Source organism: Agrilus planipennis, unplaced genomic scaffold (genome assembly GCF_000699045.2).
Source record: "Agrilus planipennis isolate EAB-ADULT unplaced genomic scaffold, Apla_2.0 scaffold17, whole genome shotgun sequence".
NCBI lineage: Eukaryota > Metazoa > Arthropoda > Insecta > Coleoptera > Buprestidae > Agrilus > Agrilus planipennis.
In genome coordinates, this window is record NW_020439021.1 from 695367 (window position 1) to 715825 (window position 20459).

At 35.3% G+C, this 20459-nt stretch overlaps 1 protein-coding gene across 2 annotated transcripts in view; it reads left to right on the forward strand.

Annotated features, from left to right (window-relative positions):
• Window positions 1–20459, forward strand: part of LOC108744359 (hemicentin-2) — a 227556-nt gene that overhangs the window by 173906 nt on the left and 33191 nt on the right. For both annotated transcript variants that reach the window (XM_018480073.2, XM_018480072.2), the window contains exons 2-3: window positions 7140–7326; window positions 16107–16381. In XM_018480073.2, coding sequence (XP_018335575.1) covers window positions 7160–7326; window positions 16107–16381 — 442 coding nt within the window. In that variant the 5' untranslated portion in view covers window positions 7140–7159. The remainder of the gene's footprint in view (window positions 1–7139; window positions 7327–16106; window positions 16382–20459) is intronic.

Consider the following 20459-nt stretch of genomic DNA (forward strand, 5'->3'; position numbering starts at 1 on the left):
TAATAATTCGTTTGTAATAATGATCAAAAGATTCGTGTAAAATATTAAAAAGTAAATTTAGCATCTGGAAGAACTTTGGCGAATGGTCTTGAATCTTCCGTCTGTAAGGAGGAATCAATTTTCAGGATTTCAACATCCCTGGCGATAAAGAATGTAAAATGTTCTAGATCAAGAAGGGTATTACGTGACGATTGAATTTTAGGCCATTCAAGTTTTAAAACGAGCTCACGTCGAAGTCTGAGTAGAGCAATATTCGCTAAAATTGAAAACCAAACCTTTAGAATCCCTCTAATAATTCTATTGGCTGCATGCGGAAAACATTAGAACCATTATCTTTGAAAACGTTGTTACGTAGACATGCTGGTAGAACGCAAATATAATTAAATATAAAGATCGGGCAAAAAGTGTGTTGATATACAATAATTAAGTTTTAAACTGACATGTTCGTTTTTCCACATAATTCCCCTTAAGGAGAACATATTTTCCCCAAAGAGTAACAAGTGTTTCCATTCCGCCACTGAAACATTCCTTCGACTTTTCTCGAATCCAGGATAGCTGCCTTCACTTTATCGTCCTTGAAGTCACTCATTAGAGAGAAACAAGTAAATATCGAATGGCATATGATTGGAGTAGTAAGGAGTGTGTGTGAAATTAGTTTTAAATTTTAGGTCCCGTAAAACTTCTTCAGTTGTGCTGTAAGTGCGTTTCCTATGTTAGAAGTAGCCCTGTGGCACTATCCACACCCCTTACGTGCAACAAGATGCAACGAACATGAAATATGAATCTACCAATTGTTCATCCTACCATCTTAATGTTTTTCCTGTATTCAAGAGAGGCCTCAAGGATAATAATTACACGTCAGACAACAAACTGAAGGCAACTATCAAGTCCTGGATTCGAGAAAAATCGGAAGAAGTGGAATAAAAAAACTTGTTACACTTGTTGAAAAAAATGTGTTACTCTTCACGGTAACTAGTGGGAAAAAACAAAATATATGATTTTGACCTTTTATGCCAGAGCCGGGCAAACTTTAACTTCACAGGAGCCGCTACATGAGGTTAGTTTGAGTCACTCCATACCCTTCAATGAGTACGAGAGAGTAATCAGTAATGAATAATTTTGTTTTGTCTTTTTCTTCTCCCTTCCACTCCCATATCAAGCCCCTTCATCCCGTAGACGAGCTAAGCCACTCTCGCAGCTGAAATAATACCTACGAAAATTTTCGTTACTACGTTCGCAAAACTATTGGGTTTGGCTATGGAAGAGGGGACTCACCTACGAAATGGCAGGGATAAGAAAAGGAATGAATCATCTCACTCGCACTCGCAGGATCAATGAGGACCTACTTGGTTAACCTTGAGGAACACTCGGGAGTCTAAAGAGCCGAGTTTGTCCGGCTGTGTTTTATGCGATCTTCCTACTTGATTTTGTTTACGCTATACAAACATTTGTCCATTAGTTTTTAACCCACCTTCGTACTTTTTCAGGATGTATTGTTATAAAATTGCTTTTACACCTGTTTTCCAAATTTGGGTTTCGACATGATCCTTAGTTACTTACTATCAAACATTTTACCGTCTCCTACTGAGCTATTATCAGTGGCCGAATGAGAGACCAATCCATATCACTTTGTTAGACACTAATATAGGTAAGATATAATCAAGGACAATGTAAACAAGTAATAACATAGAATAATCTTACGATATGTCAATCACAAATGTATTTTCCGCCCAATAATTTTCGTAGTGTTAAATGCTTGAAAAATGAAACGCAACATTGTCAGGATTTACCGTCTTCTTCCAACTTTATGACAATATTGAAATTTTTATGTCTGTCATCAAAATGAGTTCTTTGAAATCGTTCGGAATATATGTTTTATTGCATAGGAGAACATTTGTCACGATTCCCTGAATAGAACAGAGAACGCGGTCCAATCTTAACGTGCAATTTAAATTAAATCAAGTATGAACTAAAGATCCCATAACTTCATAGAGGAAGGACTCGTGAAAGGATCGTAAAACTTAGCTCGGGGGAAAATAAATCGTACGACGCAAGAATATTTGTGGACTGAACCGCAGGTTTGTCGCATCAAGAGCACGTTCGCTTATTATTATTATTATTATTATTATCAGAACTGCAATGAAACACAAGTTTTAATAACTTCACTAACTTCTGCGAAGTTCTACCCGGTATAGCGCCAGTATATTGCTGCTAAACCAGGTGACTAACAATATTGGATGCATTATTTCGTTATGGTGATGATATGGTTGACGCTGATACTCGTTGAGATGCGTATCACTTTAGTAAAACCTCTCCGTAATCAGGAAATTAAAATTTTTAAGTATTCTGTGAAGTTCGTTGAGTATCTTAAATAGTTTAACGATCTTAATATGAGCAACTCAAGTTTTCATATGAAAACTTACGAAAACGAACCTACCTAGGCATCTACTAAAATCTGGGGCATGCTCGGTCACGTCACTATTGTGGCATCTTGCTTCTCAATTCCAATTTCTTGGTCCCTAGATGGTACTATAAGCCCGAAATTTTTGTCGTAAAGTGCGTTCCCTGGTTTAAATGACGAATAAATTCCATTTTATATGCTCTTCCTATTTTCGAAGCTATTTATGTGAAAATTCACTGAGTTTAACAGCATTGCCTCGATCACCATCGATGCTCAAAAAAATGCGAAGATACAATATTTCCGTAAACAGGGAAATATCTGCTATTTAATACACTGGCTTTGCTTAAATACAGACAACTAATTATAGATTACTTAAAGAGAGCAGACAGTGTAAAATTATAAAGGTACTTCTTGTTAACCTTACATTGCATTTATTCTTTTCTTGGACGTCACAACGTTTTGGATGGAGACTGCTAAGATTTAATAGTCCTTATTTGCATAAAATCGTCAGTCCTAAGACTGGTTGGACACGCACCTCCACTCTTTCCAATCCTGAGATAATCTCCAACTATTTGTAAACAGTAATCTAATCAAGGTCCACCTCTACTCCTCTTAACTCCTATTTCTGCTTCTAATACGTCTTTGACTAGCTCTTCATCCCGGAGAAGGTGACCTCCCAATCTATCTCGCCTATTTCTTATAGACTTCCATATAGTCCTTGGTTCTCCTATTCTTTCTAATACCTTAATTCATTTCTAACCTTCTCTATCCACGGTATCCTCATCATACATCATCGTCATAAGGTCGTCAGTCCTAAGACTGGTTAGACACGCACCTCCACTCGTCCCTATCCTGCGATAATCTTTGCATTTTCCTAAAGCTAGAGCAACCCATATCCTTAACTATTTGCGAACAGTCTACCTAAACCCCCCTGACTTCCTTTTCTGCCTCTAATATATCTTTGATCAGACCTTCACGCCTGAGAAGATGTCCTACCAACCTATCTCGCCTATTTTTTTAATGACTTCCATATTCTCCTATTCTTTCTAATACCTTGTTATTTCTAACCTTCTCTATCCACGGTATCCTCATCATTCGTCTGTAACACCACATTTCTAACGCTTCTAATCTTTTCTTTTCCACGGCGCCCACTGTCCATGTTTCGCACCCGTACAGCACCGTGCTCAAACATACATCTTTAACAATATTTTTCGAATTTCTAAATTAATCGTTCGCTAGCATAGAAGTGACTCCTTTTTAAGATTTGTGTAAAATAATTATACCTATTGGTCTACAAACCTACAATTTTTCTATTTGTATTGCTTGTGGTTTGCGAGCGTGGCTTTTGTTGTAATATTATCGTTGTGTTTGTGGACATTCAGTTGTTGATACTCAGTTGACAATTTTGGATCTTGCTGATTTGTGTCCGCTAGTGTGACCGAGTTAGCGATGCATCTAAGTGCTTGAGACGGACGGACTTTTACAGGAACGGGCGAGGACGACGGCCGAAATTGGTTGTTGGTTGGTGTAATTCAAACTTCGGTCAAGTCTCGAAGCCTATGCAAACAAGGAGTTCGCAGAGAAACGACCGACGTAATAGACGTTCGATGTATGTGTATGTAAATGTTATGCAAAGTAGTGCGCTTTGTAAATTTTCAATATCTGTTACGAGTCCCTGGAGCAGCGACGGGAGCGTGAGTATATATGTATATCGACCACTTCTTGCCACCCGCGATAACGGATCGTATTAAAACCGTACCCTCACTGATGAAATGTAATCTCAATCTCGTCGATCTGTCTTCAACTAACACCCTTTTCTCTCTCGTGTTTTCTTTCTGACTCGATTTTTCCTTTGATTTCGATTTCTAAGGTAAAAAAACAATCGTTTTTAGGGTTCCGTACATTAAAAAGAAAAAAGAACCCTTACAGGATTATTTCGTTGTCGGTCTGTATGTCTGTCTCGTTCAAGAACCTTTTCCTAAGGAACGCGCGGAGATATCAAAAGTTGAAATTAATATCTAATACTCTGGTCTACAATTCCTTGGAGATGTGAAAAAAATCAAACTTCTAAGTCAATGCAATTAAAAGATACGATCGTTATGTCGTATATTCTGACACTCACAAGCCTATAGGGTACTTCCCGTTGACGTATTTAAGAAAAATTCTTCAATGAAGAATCTAATAAAAGAAGAAATGAAAAGGAAAAGTCATAAATACAGATTTTCTATAAGTAACATCCAAAGTATTGTCTGTTACTAATAATTTTTGCAATTTCAAATTCAGATCTGGCTTCCAATTGTTTTTTTTTAAGTAACATATTTTTGTTTCATGCATTATAAATCCGTTTTTCTTAGCTTCCTTTGGCTATGTAAATGGCTTTTGGATCCCAACATTGTATGGATGTCAGAAACCGAATGCAGAAACATACATTATTTTAATAGACGTGACTGAAATACGTAAACGAAAAAGCACTACCATTTAGTTATTAAAAGGAATGCGTTTTTTCTCCATAGTGTAGAATACATTTCATGTCCTCCGATTACTATACATATAAAAGCAATCCTCTGTAATGAAACTCGAGGAACCGAGTGCATTCTTTTGCAACGGGGTAACTTTTATTCTAGTAATAATAATAGTCACTTTGTCGGGTAAATGTCTGGGAGGCGGCATAGGGAGAGAATTTAAATCGTAGGTACATAGATATATATATATATATACAAATAAATATATTTCGTTCCCCAAAAAGATAAAAAAAGGTTTTCCGTTTCTTTTTTTTTTTTTTCGTTAAATATGTTTTAGTATATTACGTGGATATATGTGTGTATTCAGCTAATCTATTCCGTTTGAGTAAAAAATTCGGGACGGTAGGGTGCATGTTTAACCGATTTACGACAGAAATAAACATATGTACGTGCTCGGGAAAGAAACGTTGCCAACGATGAATAATAAAAAGGGAAACAAAACGATGCCTCTTTTTCGAACGTTTTAGGGAGTGTTAACGCTATCACGCACGACCTAACTCTTATCTTAAGCGTATAGAATTTTTACGTGAGGGAAATGGTAAACAATCAGCTGCAGACGCATCAATCGACTAACTAACCTTGTTGAAATAGAACTGACGGAAATTATGAAATTTGGAACATTAAATTTGGTATTGATCTTGGTCTTGCTTATTCGGTGTTGATCTTGATGTTACTCAAATAGGTACTTCTGGTCTTGGTATTGATCTTGGTCTTGCTTATTCGGTTTTGATCTTGACCTTGCTCAAATACTTCTGGTCTTGGTATTGATCTTGGTCTTTGATCTTGACCTTGCTCAAATAGGTACTTCTGGTCTTGGTATTGATCTTGGTCTTGCTTATTCGGTTTTGATCTTGACCTTGCTCAAATACTTCTGGTCTTGGTATTGATCTTGGTCTTGCTTATTCGGTTTTGATGTTGGTCTTGCTCAAATACTTCTGGTCTTAGTATTGATGTTGATCTTGCTTACTCGGTTTTGATCTTGATCTTGCTCAAATACTTCTGGTCTTGGTATTGATCTTGTTCTTGCTTATTCGGGTTTGATGTTGGTCTTGGTATTGATCTTAGTCTTGATTATTCGAGATTATTCGGTGTTGATCTTGGTCTTGTTTATTCGGTTTTGATGTTGGTCTTGCTCAAATACTTCTGGTCTTAGTATTGATTTTGATCTTGCTTACTCGGTTTTGATCTTGATCTTGCTCAAATACTTCTGGTCTTGGTATTGATGTTGGTCTTGCTTATTCGGTTTTGATCTTGGTATTGCTCATATACTTATCCTAGTATTAGTCTTGGTGTTGCTGATATAGTCTCGGTCTTGGTCTTGGTCTTACGTGTTAAGTCTTGGTCGTGCTCATTTAGTCCGACACTTACGCTTTTTTTAATAATTGTAAGCCTAAATTTTTGTATTTACCGACACAATAATTGTCTTAAATGCGAAAATTTTCTGTCATGCGTATGAGTTTTAATGACTTAAAAAAAAATGGTGCCTGGTAGTTGTGAGAGAAACTCGAGAACTTACTCTTCCTCTAACGCATAAATTGACCTTTTAGCGAACAAAGCGAAAGTACTTGAAAGAAGCAAACAGTGGTAAAGCTTTTATTATATTTAGTTTTAAAATCTAGTAAAGCATTTAGTGTTGGTCTTGCATTTTCGGTCTTGATTTTAACCTTGGTCTTGTGCTTGGTCTTGCTACTATAAAAACGGTGTTACTCTTTGTATTTTCACAAGACCAAAACCAAAACTACAAGATCAAGATCAGTTTTGCTCATTACTAGCTCATCTACTGATTGGATACTCAATCATCATCGTTTCTGATATTCCTATTTTTGGAATATTGAAATATTTAATTGTGTACCCTACTTGCACAGAATCTGTCTTTATACCTATATAATAGAATATCCCAATGTTCGGTTCTCAATTCTCTACCAGCGTATAGGAACGTATATCATATCATATCATATTTATTAAGGATCGGGACGATAATAATTAATAGAGTGACAGTCTGTGGATATGTTTTTGTCGAATCTGTCGGAGGCTTTTCTCCTATAAACGGGACGAAAATTGTCGGTTGCTGTAGGCTTGCCGTAAAGCGTCCCGTAGTAGACTTTGTTGGCCTTATTAAATCGCTAACAGGATAGAAAAGTTCTCGTCGGGAGTTTTTCTTTTATGTCCCTGCTTCAAACCATTTGTCATCTAACCGTAACATTTTTTCTTTGCAGTTACGGTTGTCAGCGTAGCCATGTCGGATGATATAAAGGACACGAGGGAGGGTGACGACGTCACTCTCGAGTGCCGCTTCGCACCCCAGACTTCCAGGGAGTCCCTCACGTACTATTGGGCGAGGAGCAATCGACAAACGCACGATAACGTCGCCATCGGACCCGTGCCTCTTGACAACAATTACAGGTAAGATTAATTGACTTTTTAACAATTAATATCTGACGGCACTTTTCGTTTCGTGGTCCTACTTAAATTAAAAGCAAAAGTTCGACGCTTCGAAACCACCGCGATTCATTAGATTTTTTTATGTTTTATTAGAAATCGTAGTACTACATCCTTTAAAATATTTGAAGTAGACCAAGCCGAAACGTCAAGAAGCACCCCGATTATTTTTTATTTCATTCTTTAAGAAGGAAATTTTATTCTTTTTGTGATAATCAAAATTAAGTTTATTTCCGAAATCTTCTGCCATAAAAGAATTTCAATAAAATTAAGCTTTACTTTTGTATTCGGGTCTTTAAAAAGATATTCCTAACATAATTTAATGAGTTCCTAATATAATCGGTATATAAATAGGCTTTTCTAACTTCTACAAACTTCTGCTTACAGTTTACAGTACCCTACCTGGTACTAACATCTCAAAATGCTAGAACTTCATCACGCTTCATGGTTTTAGTCTTTTCTTATATAGGATTTTACTAGCATACACCAAAATTATTTTAAATTATGACATTACACAATTCCTTAGCTTTCTGTAGCACGTAAAGTCATTAATAGATCCGTTTAAGTGCAGATGAACTAGCCATAATCTATTAGGTAATCTCCACGTTCTTTTTCATAGTAGGTATCGTATTTTTCATATAGATCTATTCCATTACATCTAAGGGAATCTTAAATTTTACAAATATGTCTACGTTTAATAGTTTTCTACTGTTACATTGTGATTAAATTACAACAATATTTTGTAATGTCGTATACTTATGTGTACGAACGTACGTAGTATTTTTAGCTGATGTATGTGTTATTTATGCATGCAAATTCACACGCCTTTACGACAGCTTCGGAACCCCTTACTTTGGCCCATTATGTTAATATCGGTGCATTAGCTTTCCAGGAAGTGAATTACTTTGTTACAACTTGTAATGAAGTTCATATTTAAAATAAGTTACAACAGCGACGTGAGCTGAATTTAAGCATTTCATGAATGCTTTACTAATGCTCCTAATATATCGTCTAATATCGATTTTATTATTGAAGTGCGCATGAACGGCGTTCCTTATTAATTGCGTGCCAGTTAAACGGATTAATGTGATTTTTGTACCTTTTTGTGTTACATGTAAGGATAATATGTACCTACTGATGATAATACAGAATAGCACGAAAAATTTCGAGATAACAAGCTTCAGCACCGTTAACAATCAAATCAAACTAGATATTTCAAATTAACCCTTACTCTGTAACTTTATTAGAGTTTGTAGAAAATTCCCTACTTAAATGAGCAGGAAATCTATGGCGAATATTTTAGATTTATTATTTTTTTGATTGACTTTTTAGGATAGTGGAGGGTTGGGTCACCATCAATAAAAAGAAGTCACTTCCATGCTCGCGAACGGTTAATTTAGAAATTCGAAAAAGATATTAAAGGTGTACGTTTGGAGCGCGGCGCTGTACGGGTGCGAAACATGGACACTGGGTGCGGCGGAAACGAAAAGGTTAGAAGCGTTCGAAATATGCTGTTACAGGTGAATGATGAGGATACCGTGGATAGATTAGGTTAGAAATGAAATGGTATTAGTATTTCTAATAGGAAATAGGCGAAATAGGTTAGTAGGACACCTTCTCAGGCATGAAGGTCTAGTCAGATACATATTACAGGCAGGAACAGGAGTTAAGAGGAGTAGAGGTAGACCTGGATTAGATTACTGTTCGCAAATAGTTAAGGATGTGGATTGTTAGATTAGCTGAGGATAGGAAAGAGTGAAGGTGCCTGTCCAACCAGTCTTAGGACTGACGACTTCATGATTATTACCCTTTTCTATTTCCAATATGTCTCAAAAGAAGAAGAAGTTAGTAGATTTTTTAACAAATAATTGCCTTAAAAACAAAATAAAATTAATGTTATGAAACGTGAAATAAATTGCTTAATTTTTCTTCTGAATTGTGAACCAAAATTCTGTACACGTCGCACTCACAATTTTTGTTTCCTTCTCGCGATAACTTAGTTTTTGTCAGTGACAATTACATCTTTCCTCAGTGTCCCCAGCGACCTAGGACGAAGATTAGCCCATAATTCACTTGTTGCAGTCCTTTCTCGAGCTGGCGGTGAAAAATTATAGCGTGAGAAATTCTAATTATCACTTTAATTCTCATGTTAGAAAAAAGCAAGCTGGAGACCACGTAACTCGTAAAATGAATGTATCGCAGTTACAGATTTCTAAAACTGCTGCGCTATTACAGTAATGGCTTCGACTGGGAACATGCGTCTTCTAAATCCTTGACCGTTTAAAATACACGACGCTAATTGAGCACTTTTCTTCCAAATTACAACATCCTTACCGAGTCATTTTCGTGCCTTAATTATTCAGTACAATGGTCGGATATTTTTAAAAAATAATTGCTCAAAGAACACTGCTTAATACTATTATTAACTTCACATCACTTGTGAGAACGACATTGTTTGCGGTTTTGTCTTTTTCTTTTGTCTAATCGTCACAATTATTTTCTTGTAGAACTCGGAAGAAGTGAAATTCTAAACGCATAGTGTCGGATGGTGCGTAAAAATTTAGACAATTTCTTTTGAAAAGGGAAATACTACCTATATACTATCCTTGTTTTGGTTAATCACAATTACAATGTTTTTGTGATATACAAAGTTAATAAAAAATGAAAAGGTTAGAAGCGTTGGAAATGTGGAGTTACAGGCGAATAAAGAGGATACCGTGGGTAGAGAAGGTTAGAAACGAGAAATAGAACAAAGGTCGATGTGGAAGTCAATAAGAAATAGGCGAAATAGGTTGGTAGGATACTTTTCAGGCATGAAGGGATAGTCAGACACATATATAGATAGCTAAGAATGTAGGATGTTCTAATTTTAGGGAAATGTAAGGATTAGCACGGGGTAGGAAAGAGTGGAGGTGCGTGTCCAACCAGTCTTAAGACTGACGACCTTATGATGAGAGGCGAATGATGAGGATACCGTGGGTAGAGAAGGTTAGAAACGAGAAATAGAACAAAGGTCGTTGTGGAAGTCAATAAGAAATAGGCGAAATAGGTTGGTAGGATACTTTTCAGGCAGGATAGTCAGACACATATTAGAGGCAGAAACCGGAGTTAATAGGAGTAGAGGTAGACCTACATTATATCCCTGTTCACAGATAGCTAAGAATGTAGGATGTTCTAATTTTAGGAAAACTTAGAAAAATTTAAATGAGTTACTAACGAAAAACTGGGAAATTCAATCACAATCATGTTTTTACCATAGACGAAATTGCAAAACAAACAATAAACAAATGGTAGCATTATTTAACCATAAATATAATTAACACCAATTTTCATAGAACGTTCGCATATCTACGTAAATATTTTACAATTTGCGAGTAATTTCCATTTTAAATAGGGGTACCTACCTGTTATTTTATACTGCATTTCCGCAATCATCAAGCTTCATTATTGGGGGCGGTAATAATTTTCAATTAGGTAAGAACTTAAATTCTTAAAGCCTCATAAAATGCACTGTTCCTCGTGGCAATAACTTGAAATACTTGACGTGACAACTGGTCTTTTATTAAAACGGTTTGTGAGGCGGTTTTAACTGATCGTGAAACAAAAATTTCCAGACTTGAATGTACTGTATAAGAACAGGAATAGAATTAAGGCATTTGAGAGGCTATAATTTGGGGTTGTCCCTTTTCAAATGTCTTATCAGAAAGTCATGCACAAACGGTTATAATTTTCAGTCCTAATGATATGTAAATTATTATCAGTTACGATAACTCGTTTTTAGTAATCATGAATAGACGTTTTGAATTGATTTAATCCTTCTTATTTCCCCTGTAATCCTTGCGGTTTATTTCGTTTAATATTGTTTAATTTAAGGACCACCTGTTTTACGTTTGCTTCTCTTTATGGGCCTAGAGTCTTTTTTCACCTTAACCTATCTATATATATATGGTACTGTACATATACCAACTAGGGAAACCTCTGCCACAACTCGGTTTAGGTTGGGTCGGTGGTTAGCATTTCACACATGTAAACCAGGTTTCCCCATATACCGTAACCTTTTTTAACTTAAAGACCGAATATTAAGATTAAATTAAAAATTACAACACACTAATAATAACAGAATTGTAAAAAATGCTTATTAAGCTTACTTCAGAATGAAGTTGTGTCACCGAGATAAACAGTGAGTTACGATAAAATAAGCCGGTTATGTGTTCAAATGTTAAGACAGTGGACTTATGGTAAATCAAATCATTGTTATTCGGTATTCCTATGTCCAAATTAGAATGCAATTGTAAGTTGGAGTGAAAAATGTCATCAATTGGTTTGATCAAACAGTTTGTAAAGGCATTTCTACTTGACCAATGGTGATTATTTCATGTTTAGATATCGAGGTCATGATCTACATAGGTTTTAAGCATATAAAAAAATCGTAAGGACACAAAAAATTACTTTTTAAGAAAAAAGTCAATTCAAAAATCACGTTCTTTTTGTTTATTTTCGATTTTACCATGCTTTAATATTGTCGGAGATAACTTTAACTAACACCATCGAAANACCATATGAATATCGTTTTCTATTACTTTTAAGACAATTACGACAAATATTAACAATTTAAGAAAAAAACTTTTCAAAAAAAAAATTTCGCAGACCTGTGTAATTTTTGAAAAAACACAAAATTCGTGATAGTTTTTGAACAGATCTCGTATAGTGATGGTGATAGTAACTTCAATGGATAAATATTGTTGAAGAGGGAACATTAGAAAAATGTTATTTTACTTCTGTCTCTGTGGATAATGTAACTTGCTAGACATAAGTATGTATAAGTAAAGCTTTTAAGTCCTTTTAGATGACATTTTCTTAAAATTTCCAATGTCTTTCGTAAAGTAATGTTCCGTACGTTGCAGATTTTTGTAATTTTAACATTTCTTCAAGATATTCTCGTCGATAAGCCGTGACGGTCGACTAACTCTATACCGACACTGTTTCCGGTCCGTTCTTCCATCTTATTCTTCTCACGATACCACAATTCATCAGCGCGAATTCACGTGAAATGTTCATCTCGATCACGTGCTCTCCAACTCTTTTCCTCTCCATATTTTCCTTTAACGACCTTGTTAAATATGTATCGTATATGTCAAAAACAGTGCGGTTCCTATTCTGTTATTACTTCCTTGTAAATACGGCCCTGCAAAAGTTTAAACCTACAGTACAGAAATTGTTCAAATGTCTGATTTGGTTGATACGCTTTTATGATTGATTAAATGATTACAAAACTTTGTGAGTGTTGTTTTCTCAGATATTTGGACTGTTTGCATATTATCCAGATGGTTTGCAAACCAGCCAAGTAAGCATATTAACCGTGACGATTGTTTTGTCAAAAGCGTTATTGAATTTGGTTAAATAATGTATCGATTCCATGCTTGACTGCTTAAAATTTAACTTGCTGCCGATTAATTAATTAACAAATACCTACATTAAAAGTAGCCTTATCACCATTTTAAACGTTTATTAATAAAGCAGCATTGGTACACATGCACCTGTTAATTATTTATCTATTTTAGTATATAGCATGTTTTGTATTTGGTAACGCGTTTTAATCAAATAATAAACAGACGATTCCGGGCACGATTTTCATTTTAATAATCCTTCGTTTTAATGTTTGCATTTGATCAATAAAATTTGCATTTGTTACATAACGATGGTCAGCACATTTTAATAATAAACATGATTATTTATTGTTAATTCTCTTTGATGCAAGCCAGGAATGCATTTAATCATAATATGTCACACGGATACTCTGTTTCGACATGTTTAATTATTACATCATCGGGGAAAGACGGCTCAACAAGAATCCACTGCTGTATGTTAGAGTTCTTGAGTTATAGTAGGTATCGTGCTTTATGAGAAGGACTAGTACAAAGTTTATAAAACTCTAAAATCTTATAAAAGTATAAAACTAATGACGTATCTTTTTTACTATTCATTCTCGTTGTGTATTATGATTTGTTTTGCTTTAAATAGCTTTACAAACTTCAATAAAGTTTAAAAATAATGATACTAGTTGTTGTTAATGTATGTGAAGTGCATAAAGCGATGACGTTTTCAAGATTTTTATATTCGTTTTATGATTAAGGCCTTCTGAAATTAGCAGCTACTTGAGAGTTGGGGTTTATGGTCATTTTTACAACTTTTCGTTATAGAGCAGAATCGTGAAAAATCGTGTATTATAGTAAAAACTTTTTATTACCATTTCTTGCCCTAATGCATTTTAAAACTTGTAAAAGAACATTGTTACTAATAATACCTTTTCATCGTAATTATTCTCAATCCTGTAACATATTAATTGAATCATTGTTGCACTGTGTAATGCAGTTTACAAGTATATATATTTCATTCCCTGTTCAATAAATCAAAATGTTTTCATAGAGCTAATTGCTTTCTATAACTTCATCAGAAACATGTGCTAAACTAAAATTAATATGTATTTACATATTCCAATCTGTTTTTATAATGATAAAATAATCCATTCAGTGTTAATCAATTCATTCGTTTACCTGGTATTAAAAAGTTGAGGCAGAAGTATTTTTGTAGGGTAGTTTTAATTGATTAAAGTAAATTAGATTTTCAATTAATGATTTTTACCACTACACATAACCTGAAATTAATAAGAAAAATTGTTCCTGAAGTCGAGCCCTCGCCGGGAATCGAACCCAGTTCTTGACTTATGCACCATTGCTCTACCACTAAGCTACGAAGGGTGACAGTACCTATACAAACCTAACTACGACGATTCGACGACCTGCGTACGTAGTCGTTGTTGCTGTTACTGCTGTTACATCTTCAGGCTTAATGGTGGATAAAGCGGGGGACCGGGTTCGATTCCCGGCGAAAGCGTGAGAGCGGTAACAATTTTTTTTCTCATCTGAAACTTTTAATAGAGAAAATAAAAGAGGAACAATATACCTAATTATTGAATACATACATATCCAGAGAGTCTTAAACTAGATTTCGGATACTTTCATGTGTAAAAACATAGTCGGTGCCTGTTTAATAGAAACAGGTCAAAAAGGAATGTGGTGTATGGTGATATCATTCATGTGGCAAGGACAATCTGAATTTCGAGACTCCACTGAATCCAAACTTTGCAAATGGAGATTAACGGGATTTCCGTTTGCACTCCTTTTCCCAGTTTATCCCCCGATATTACATCGGGGACGAGAGTAAGTGTACCTACTACCGAGGTCCGACCGGAGCGGCGCTGGAGAATGGGCGTTGATATAGTTTTGTACGGGTGCGGTCGCAACTCTACCTCGTTTAGTATGCACACCGCAACGGCTATTTAACTACATCACGTACGATATCGAAACAACAATTTCGCTACCGGTCGGCCGCTGCCAAGCCGCACAGTCCGAAAATGTTTATGTATGTATCTCTGAACAAAATGACTCTCGACATTGCTGGCACAACAACAAAACGTGTCCGGTATAAATTATCCGCATCGATATTGAAATTAGACAAATGTTTGGAGAAGTGCTTGCTTCCTACGTTCTAATTTGTTTCACAAACTTCCGAATCTCCTGTCGGTTCATCCATCGATTTATATCGTTGGCAACAGTGAAGTATCTGTACATTTTATGAGACAAATTATTGATCCGTTGAGCTCTTAGGGGTGGGGAAAGCTGTATTTTGAGCGTCTTCAATACTACATAATACCTAACGAGTGAGCAAGTATTTTATTCTGCTCACGACCGACAGCGGCATATCGACAAATTTTGTATCGTAGCAAATTGCTGTATTACAGGACATTGCGGTTTCGCGGATTATGTATGATAAACAAAATGGACTAAAAAGTCGATGCCTCAGTTACGTTTAAGTGAGTCATCATAATAAAACCTTTGTAATTAATAATACGCATTTATCAATTAATTTCCAATGGAAAATCCGTAATTTTCTAATAACAACATGTACAGGTTTTGATTAGGTACAATTAGAAATATTGATGAGATTCTAAATCATGCAGTAATTTGCAACTGAAATCTGTGTCGTTCCTGAGATTTTTATGTAGTTATAAAAACTAAAGGTATCATCTGTTCATTTTTAAGATGTAGATAATAGTGGTGAACTTATTGTATGACCTTGGTACCTACTTACATATAAACAGCCCCTTAATTATTTTAGGTTGAATCGAGTATATAAATCGAGCATAGTTTAACATATTTTTACCAAAGGGTCGCGCAACAAGCCAAAGAACTGATAACTTGTCAATAATGTTTCTTACAAACTGAAACTTTTAAAACTTAAAGAAGTTTGAACATTATGTGAAAAAGGCGAACCAAGGCGATCTTACAAAGTTTGACTTTCGTTTTGTTTATAATTGTTCTCATAATAAGGATTGTCATTTTAAAGCATTTCAATGTTAAGCTTTTAGGTCCGGAGAAACTTAAACCAACTTTAACATGACCAAATTTAACAAAAAAAAAAAGTTTCTGACTACGTTAATAACATTTCATGTCGAAGAATATGCTATTATAGTTAAGCTTCCTAAAAGAAAAGACAGTTACGAAAAAATCCCTTTCCAACCCCCAAAAATTGTATGGCTTACAAAGAACATACTTCAGTACTGTTTAATATTGTTTTTGTATTTTTTAAATAGATAAATCTACTAATAATACCAACTGTTTTGGATTTTTGTTGTGGCAAATCGTTAGGAGAAATGTAATTAATTAATAAATCTTTTGTTTCAGATTGAATTACCATCCTGAGAAGGGTGTTTACGACCTGTTAATATCAAACGCGAGCTACGACCGAGATAATGGCAAATTCGAATGTAAGGTTAAAGCGGGCGGATCGGGGGCTAATTTACATGCCCAACGGTACACGCTGACCGTGTTGACGGTACCTCACCAACCCGAAGTTGCCCAAGGGACCTACGTGACTGCCACCGAAGGCAAACCACTTAACCTCACGTGCTCCACCGTAGGCGGCTCTCCGGACCCTAGCGTACGATGGTACAGAGATGGTATGTTTGCTTTTATCTTTATTATTTTTTTCGTGACACAAAAAAGAAGGTTTACGAATGCTTTTTCGGCTCAGCTTTTCAATTGTTTTGGGAGCATTCATTAATTTATTATTCAATTTTAGCCAGTTTGAATTCGAAAGGAAATTTTATTTGTTCGGCGTTCGTTCGTTTTAACTTCTGAAGAAAATTTTAAGCGACGTTTCTTTATTTACTTTTCAAGCGCTGTTTATGCTTAAGTGTTTATACTTTTTCTACTGACGTCGATTTACACTCGTCGGCTAATCAATTTTTGTTAGATTAGACATTTCCTTGCTTATACGAAAATAGTACTTCCTCTTCGAAAAAGCAAAGTACATTTCGAATTAATGGAAGAAAGACACGATACTGATCATCATAATTAATTCAAGTTTTTGGATTCTTATTTGTCCAATGAATTTTTGTTATATTCCCTGTATTAATGTAATACAATCTTGTGGAAATAGTAAACTATATAGGTACCTACATATCTACAAAATATAAAAAAGTGATTGAGATTGACAGAGCCGCGAAATGGGTTTAGTATTCTCGATGGATACTAAGTTTATAGCATTCCACCATTCGTAATTATTTACAGATGCAACGAATGGTTTCTTAAGGGAAGACCGTAATTATTACGAGTCGAGGAAGTGTATCCTACAATGGCTGCGTGATTATATTCTTCGTGAAATTACCATAAAAAGTACTCCTCCGCAACTTGCACATTGCCGGTAGCTTTATCACAGATAATTGTAATGTTGCTTCACGATAAAATGGAAAATTTACCGTTCCCTTAAAAATTTACTAGTCCATGCTATTTTCTAAATCTTTTATATCTACTTATCTACATATATGTATAGAAAGTCAGCGATGTCGAAGTTTAATTGCTTTCTAAAACGTATTTTAGTTTCAAATGATACCAAATTCGATCGATATCATTTGATATGGGACGGATTAAAAACCAATGACTTATTTGACTTTGAAATCGCCCACTGTAAAACTAATATATTAATTCAAATGTGTTCAGTAATTAACAATAAATTATAAGACAGGTTACTGTTGGATAAATGGATTACACGAAGCCATTTCGTCGATCGGTTAAGGTAGTTTACGTATTTTGCATCGCTTATTGTTCTAGCCAACATTGGTTTATCGCATCAAAGATGTGTTGTTTGAATAGGGCTGATGCGCAGCGTTGTATTAATTACGGGGTAATTACAGCGTGTTTACCTTCAAAGAAATTCCATTTTGATGTGGTTTTCAACATTGGCTGCTTCCTAGAATAGGCAACTGTGAGTAGGTACATGACAAATGAATTTCGTTATTATTGGCAAAAAAGCTTATGATCCTTTGCAAACTGACAGTGTGATTAACAGAGTGCACCACAAAAGTTATTTATGTACTTAAAATGGATGTATATTATCAATGCAAAGTATATTTTGTAATAAGTAAACTGAGCATGATTATAGGATTATAGACCTGTTATTATTGTCCCTCAAATATAATTTTCTTTTGGACCAATCCGTTTTGTGTTTTACGCATTAGGCACTAGAAGAATACATCACATGCATTAAAACAGACACCCTTCGAAATAAATATACTGTTACCGAGATTTTTGTCAGTGTTTGTACATCTGCTGCAAACGTAATGCTGTTTAGATACAGCGGGCGTCGAAACCATTTTCGCTGGTTCTACAGATGAAGATACTGTACTTTCAGGTTCATCATTAACTGTGATAAGTGAAAGGATTCGGCAGGATCTTATTTTGTATCTGACCAAAATTCTTGATCACAATTAAGTGTTGATATTCACCATGTTCAGATCTTCGTTCACTCTTAAATGTACTCATAATTTAAAGAAACTCTTAATTGGATGTTGATCGAAATTGAACTGTTTTTTTTCATATTTTTGTCACCGAGATTTCGCGTTATCAATCGTGGTCGTTGTTCCACGTCCTTCCTCTCTCCCATAAACGTTTTGGGTCATTTAAAAGTCCTTATCTTCAACATGACGTTCTTCCCGTAAGTTTCTAAAATTCTGGTAGGAGTTTCATTAGGTTGAATTGTACTAATTAAAATCTTAAATCAGACACTTCTCACTAAAGGCTTACCTTACAAAAGTCCTGCTTCATCTCATCCTATTCGCTAGGAAATGTTATTCCCAACACTAACTGGAGAAACCCTGTATAAGTCATGGTTTTAAAATTATATTTCAAAGCTAGGAACATTGACATAGAAACTGATAGAAGAAGAATAGAACATATCCCGAGATAAAAATGTTCAGTCTCTCAGAGTCTCTGAAAGCGAGACCCAAGTCTCCGTCTCTCATCGAGTCTCTCTGGTGTCGCTGAAAGAGACTGTCGAGAGACTGTCAAAAAAACTGTTTAGCGTCTCTGAACGAGAGACTCGAAACGCTCATAGAGAGATCCTCATTTCGTATCCAGTCTCTAAACGAGAGACTCCAATCTTTCAATAAGTTCAACATATTTCAGAGATCCCTGTCTTTCTACGAGAGACTCGAGTCTCTCAATTTTTCAGTTTTATTCATTCAGTCTCTCTGTAAGAGACTCGAATCTCTGAATTAACAATTTTATCGTTCGAGTCTCTCATACAGAGACTGTGAGAGATCCATAAAAACACCTAGGCAATAACTGAGAAACTGAGAAAAACTGTGAGAGATGGTCTCAGAGACGCTGAAAGACTCTGAGAGACTGAAAATTTTTGTCTAGGGATGTTCTTAGTGTTTATGTATTCATTATTTAATTGCATTTGAATTAGTCCGAAATAGTTTATTATAAAAGAAACCTATATCTACGTAAATTAAACAGTAAAAGAAGCAGAAACATTTCGAGATTATCCGATAAAGTTGGAGCAGAACTGTTGCATGGTTTTCCGGTTTTAAGTTCCTTAGTTATTATCCCCAGTTCCACGATAAACGTACGTACGTTACCTTGAATTAATTAATGGTTAGTAGGACAAAGGCATTTCGTTCTCTAAGCTCCCGTTAAGGAGAAGAATAATTGCAGAATACGTAGTTCAAAGCCCTACGGTTTTGCCCACATCTCGTTATGTATACCTACCTACATGTCGTAATCAACCTATCCTGCTTACTGATGGCGGAGCCGCATGAAAGGCTTCCTCTTAATGCCGACAAAATCGTGATCGATTATTGCACGATTATACGGAAAAATAAACGAGAACCACTCCACTACTGCCTACTGGAAAATAGAAGTAGTGCTTTTTTTTCGAATTGCTCATTTTCACGAAAATAACTCGACACCACTACTCATACTATACGGTAACTTTTCATGCATGCGTCTCCATTCGTTGATACGCTATGCGCCTGTACTTAACCTAATAAGTCTGATGAAAAGGTAGAAAAAGAGATTCTCAGTACAATTCACGTGGCATGAGATTATGTGTATTCAGTTTTCAGTTCACGGTTTTTTTCAAAACGAATGTTCTATTTAATTATTCGCTTTTTCTACTTATACTGTCTTTTTATTTACATATACGTACTTTGAATCTAGTATGAGTGCTCGGCTCATATACGTATGTACATATATACTTAATTATATTACGCAACGAAAGCTGATATAGTATCTTAATTGAATTTTAAAATTTGGTATTCTAGACATTTATTTATCCTATAAGTATATATAAAATGAGCACCACCGAGACCAGGCATACTATACTTATCCTGATCCTGCGCTATTTTCTAGCAGCATGGATGCAGGATCAAAAAAACCAATAAATGATACATTTTTCTTTTTATCTCAAATTAAGCAGTATTGTATAGCACAAAACACCAATTTTACTCTCTCCCATTAGAACATCCCTGAATTGAAGAAGTAGAATTTATTCACATCAGAATTTTGCCAAGATTTGAATAATGTTATTCCTCATAGAATCATCATCATAATAAGGTCATCAGTCCTAAGACTGGTTGGACACGTACCTCCACTCTTTCCTATCCTGAGCTAAACTTCGCATTTCCCTAAAACTAGAACAGCCCACATCCTTAACTATTTGCGAACAGTAATCTAATCTAGGTCTACCTCTAC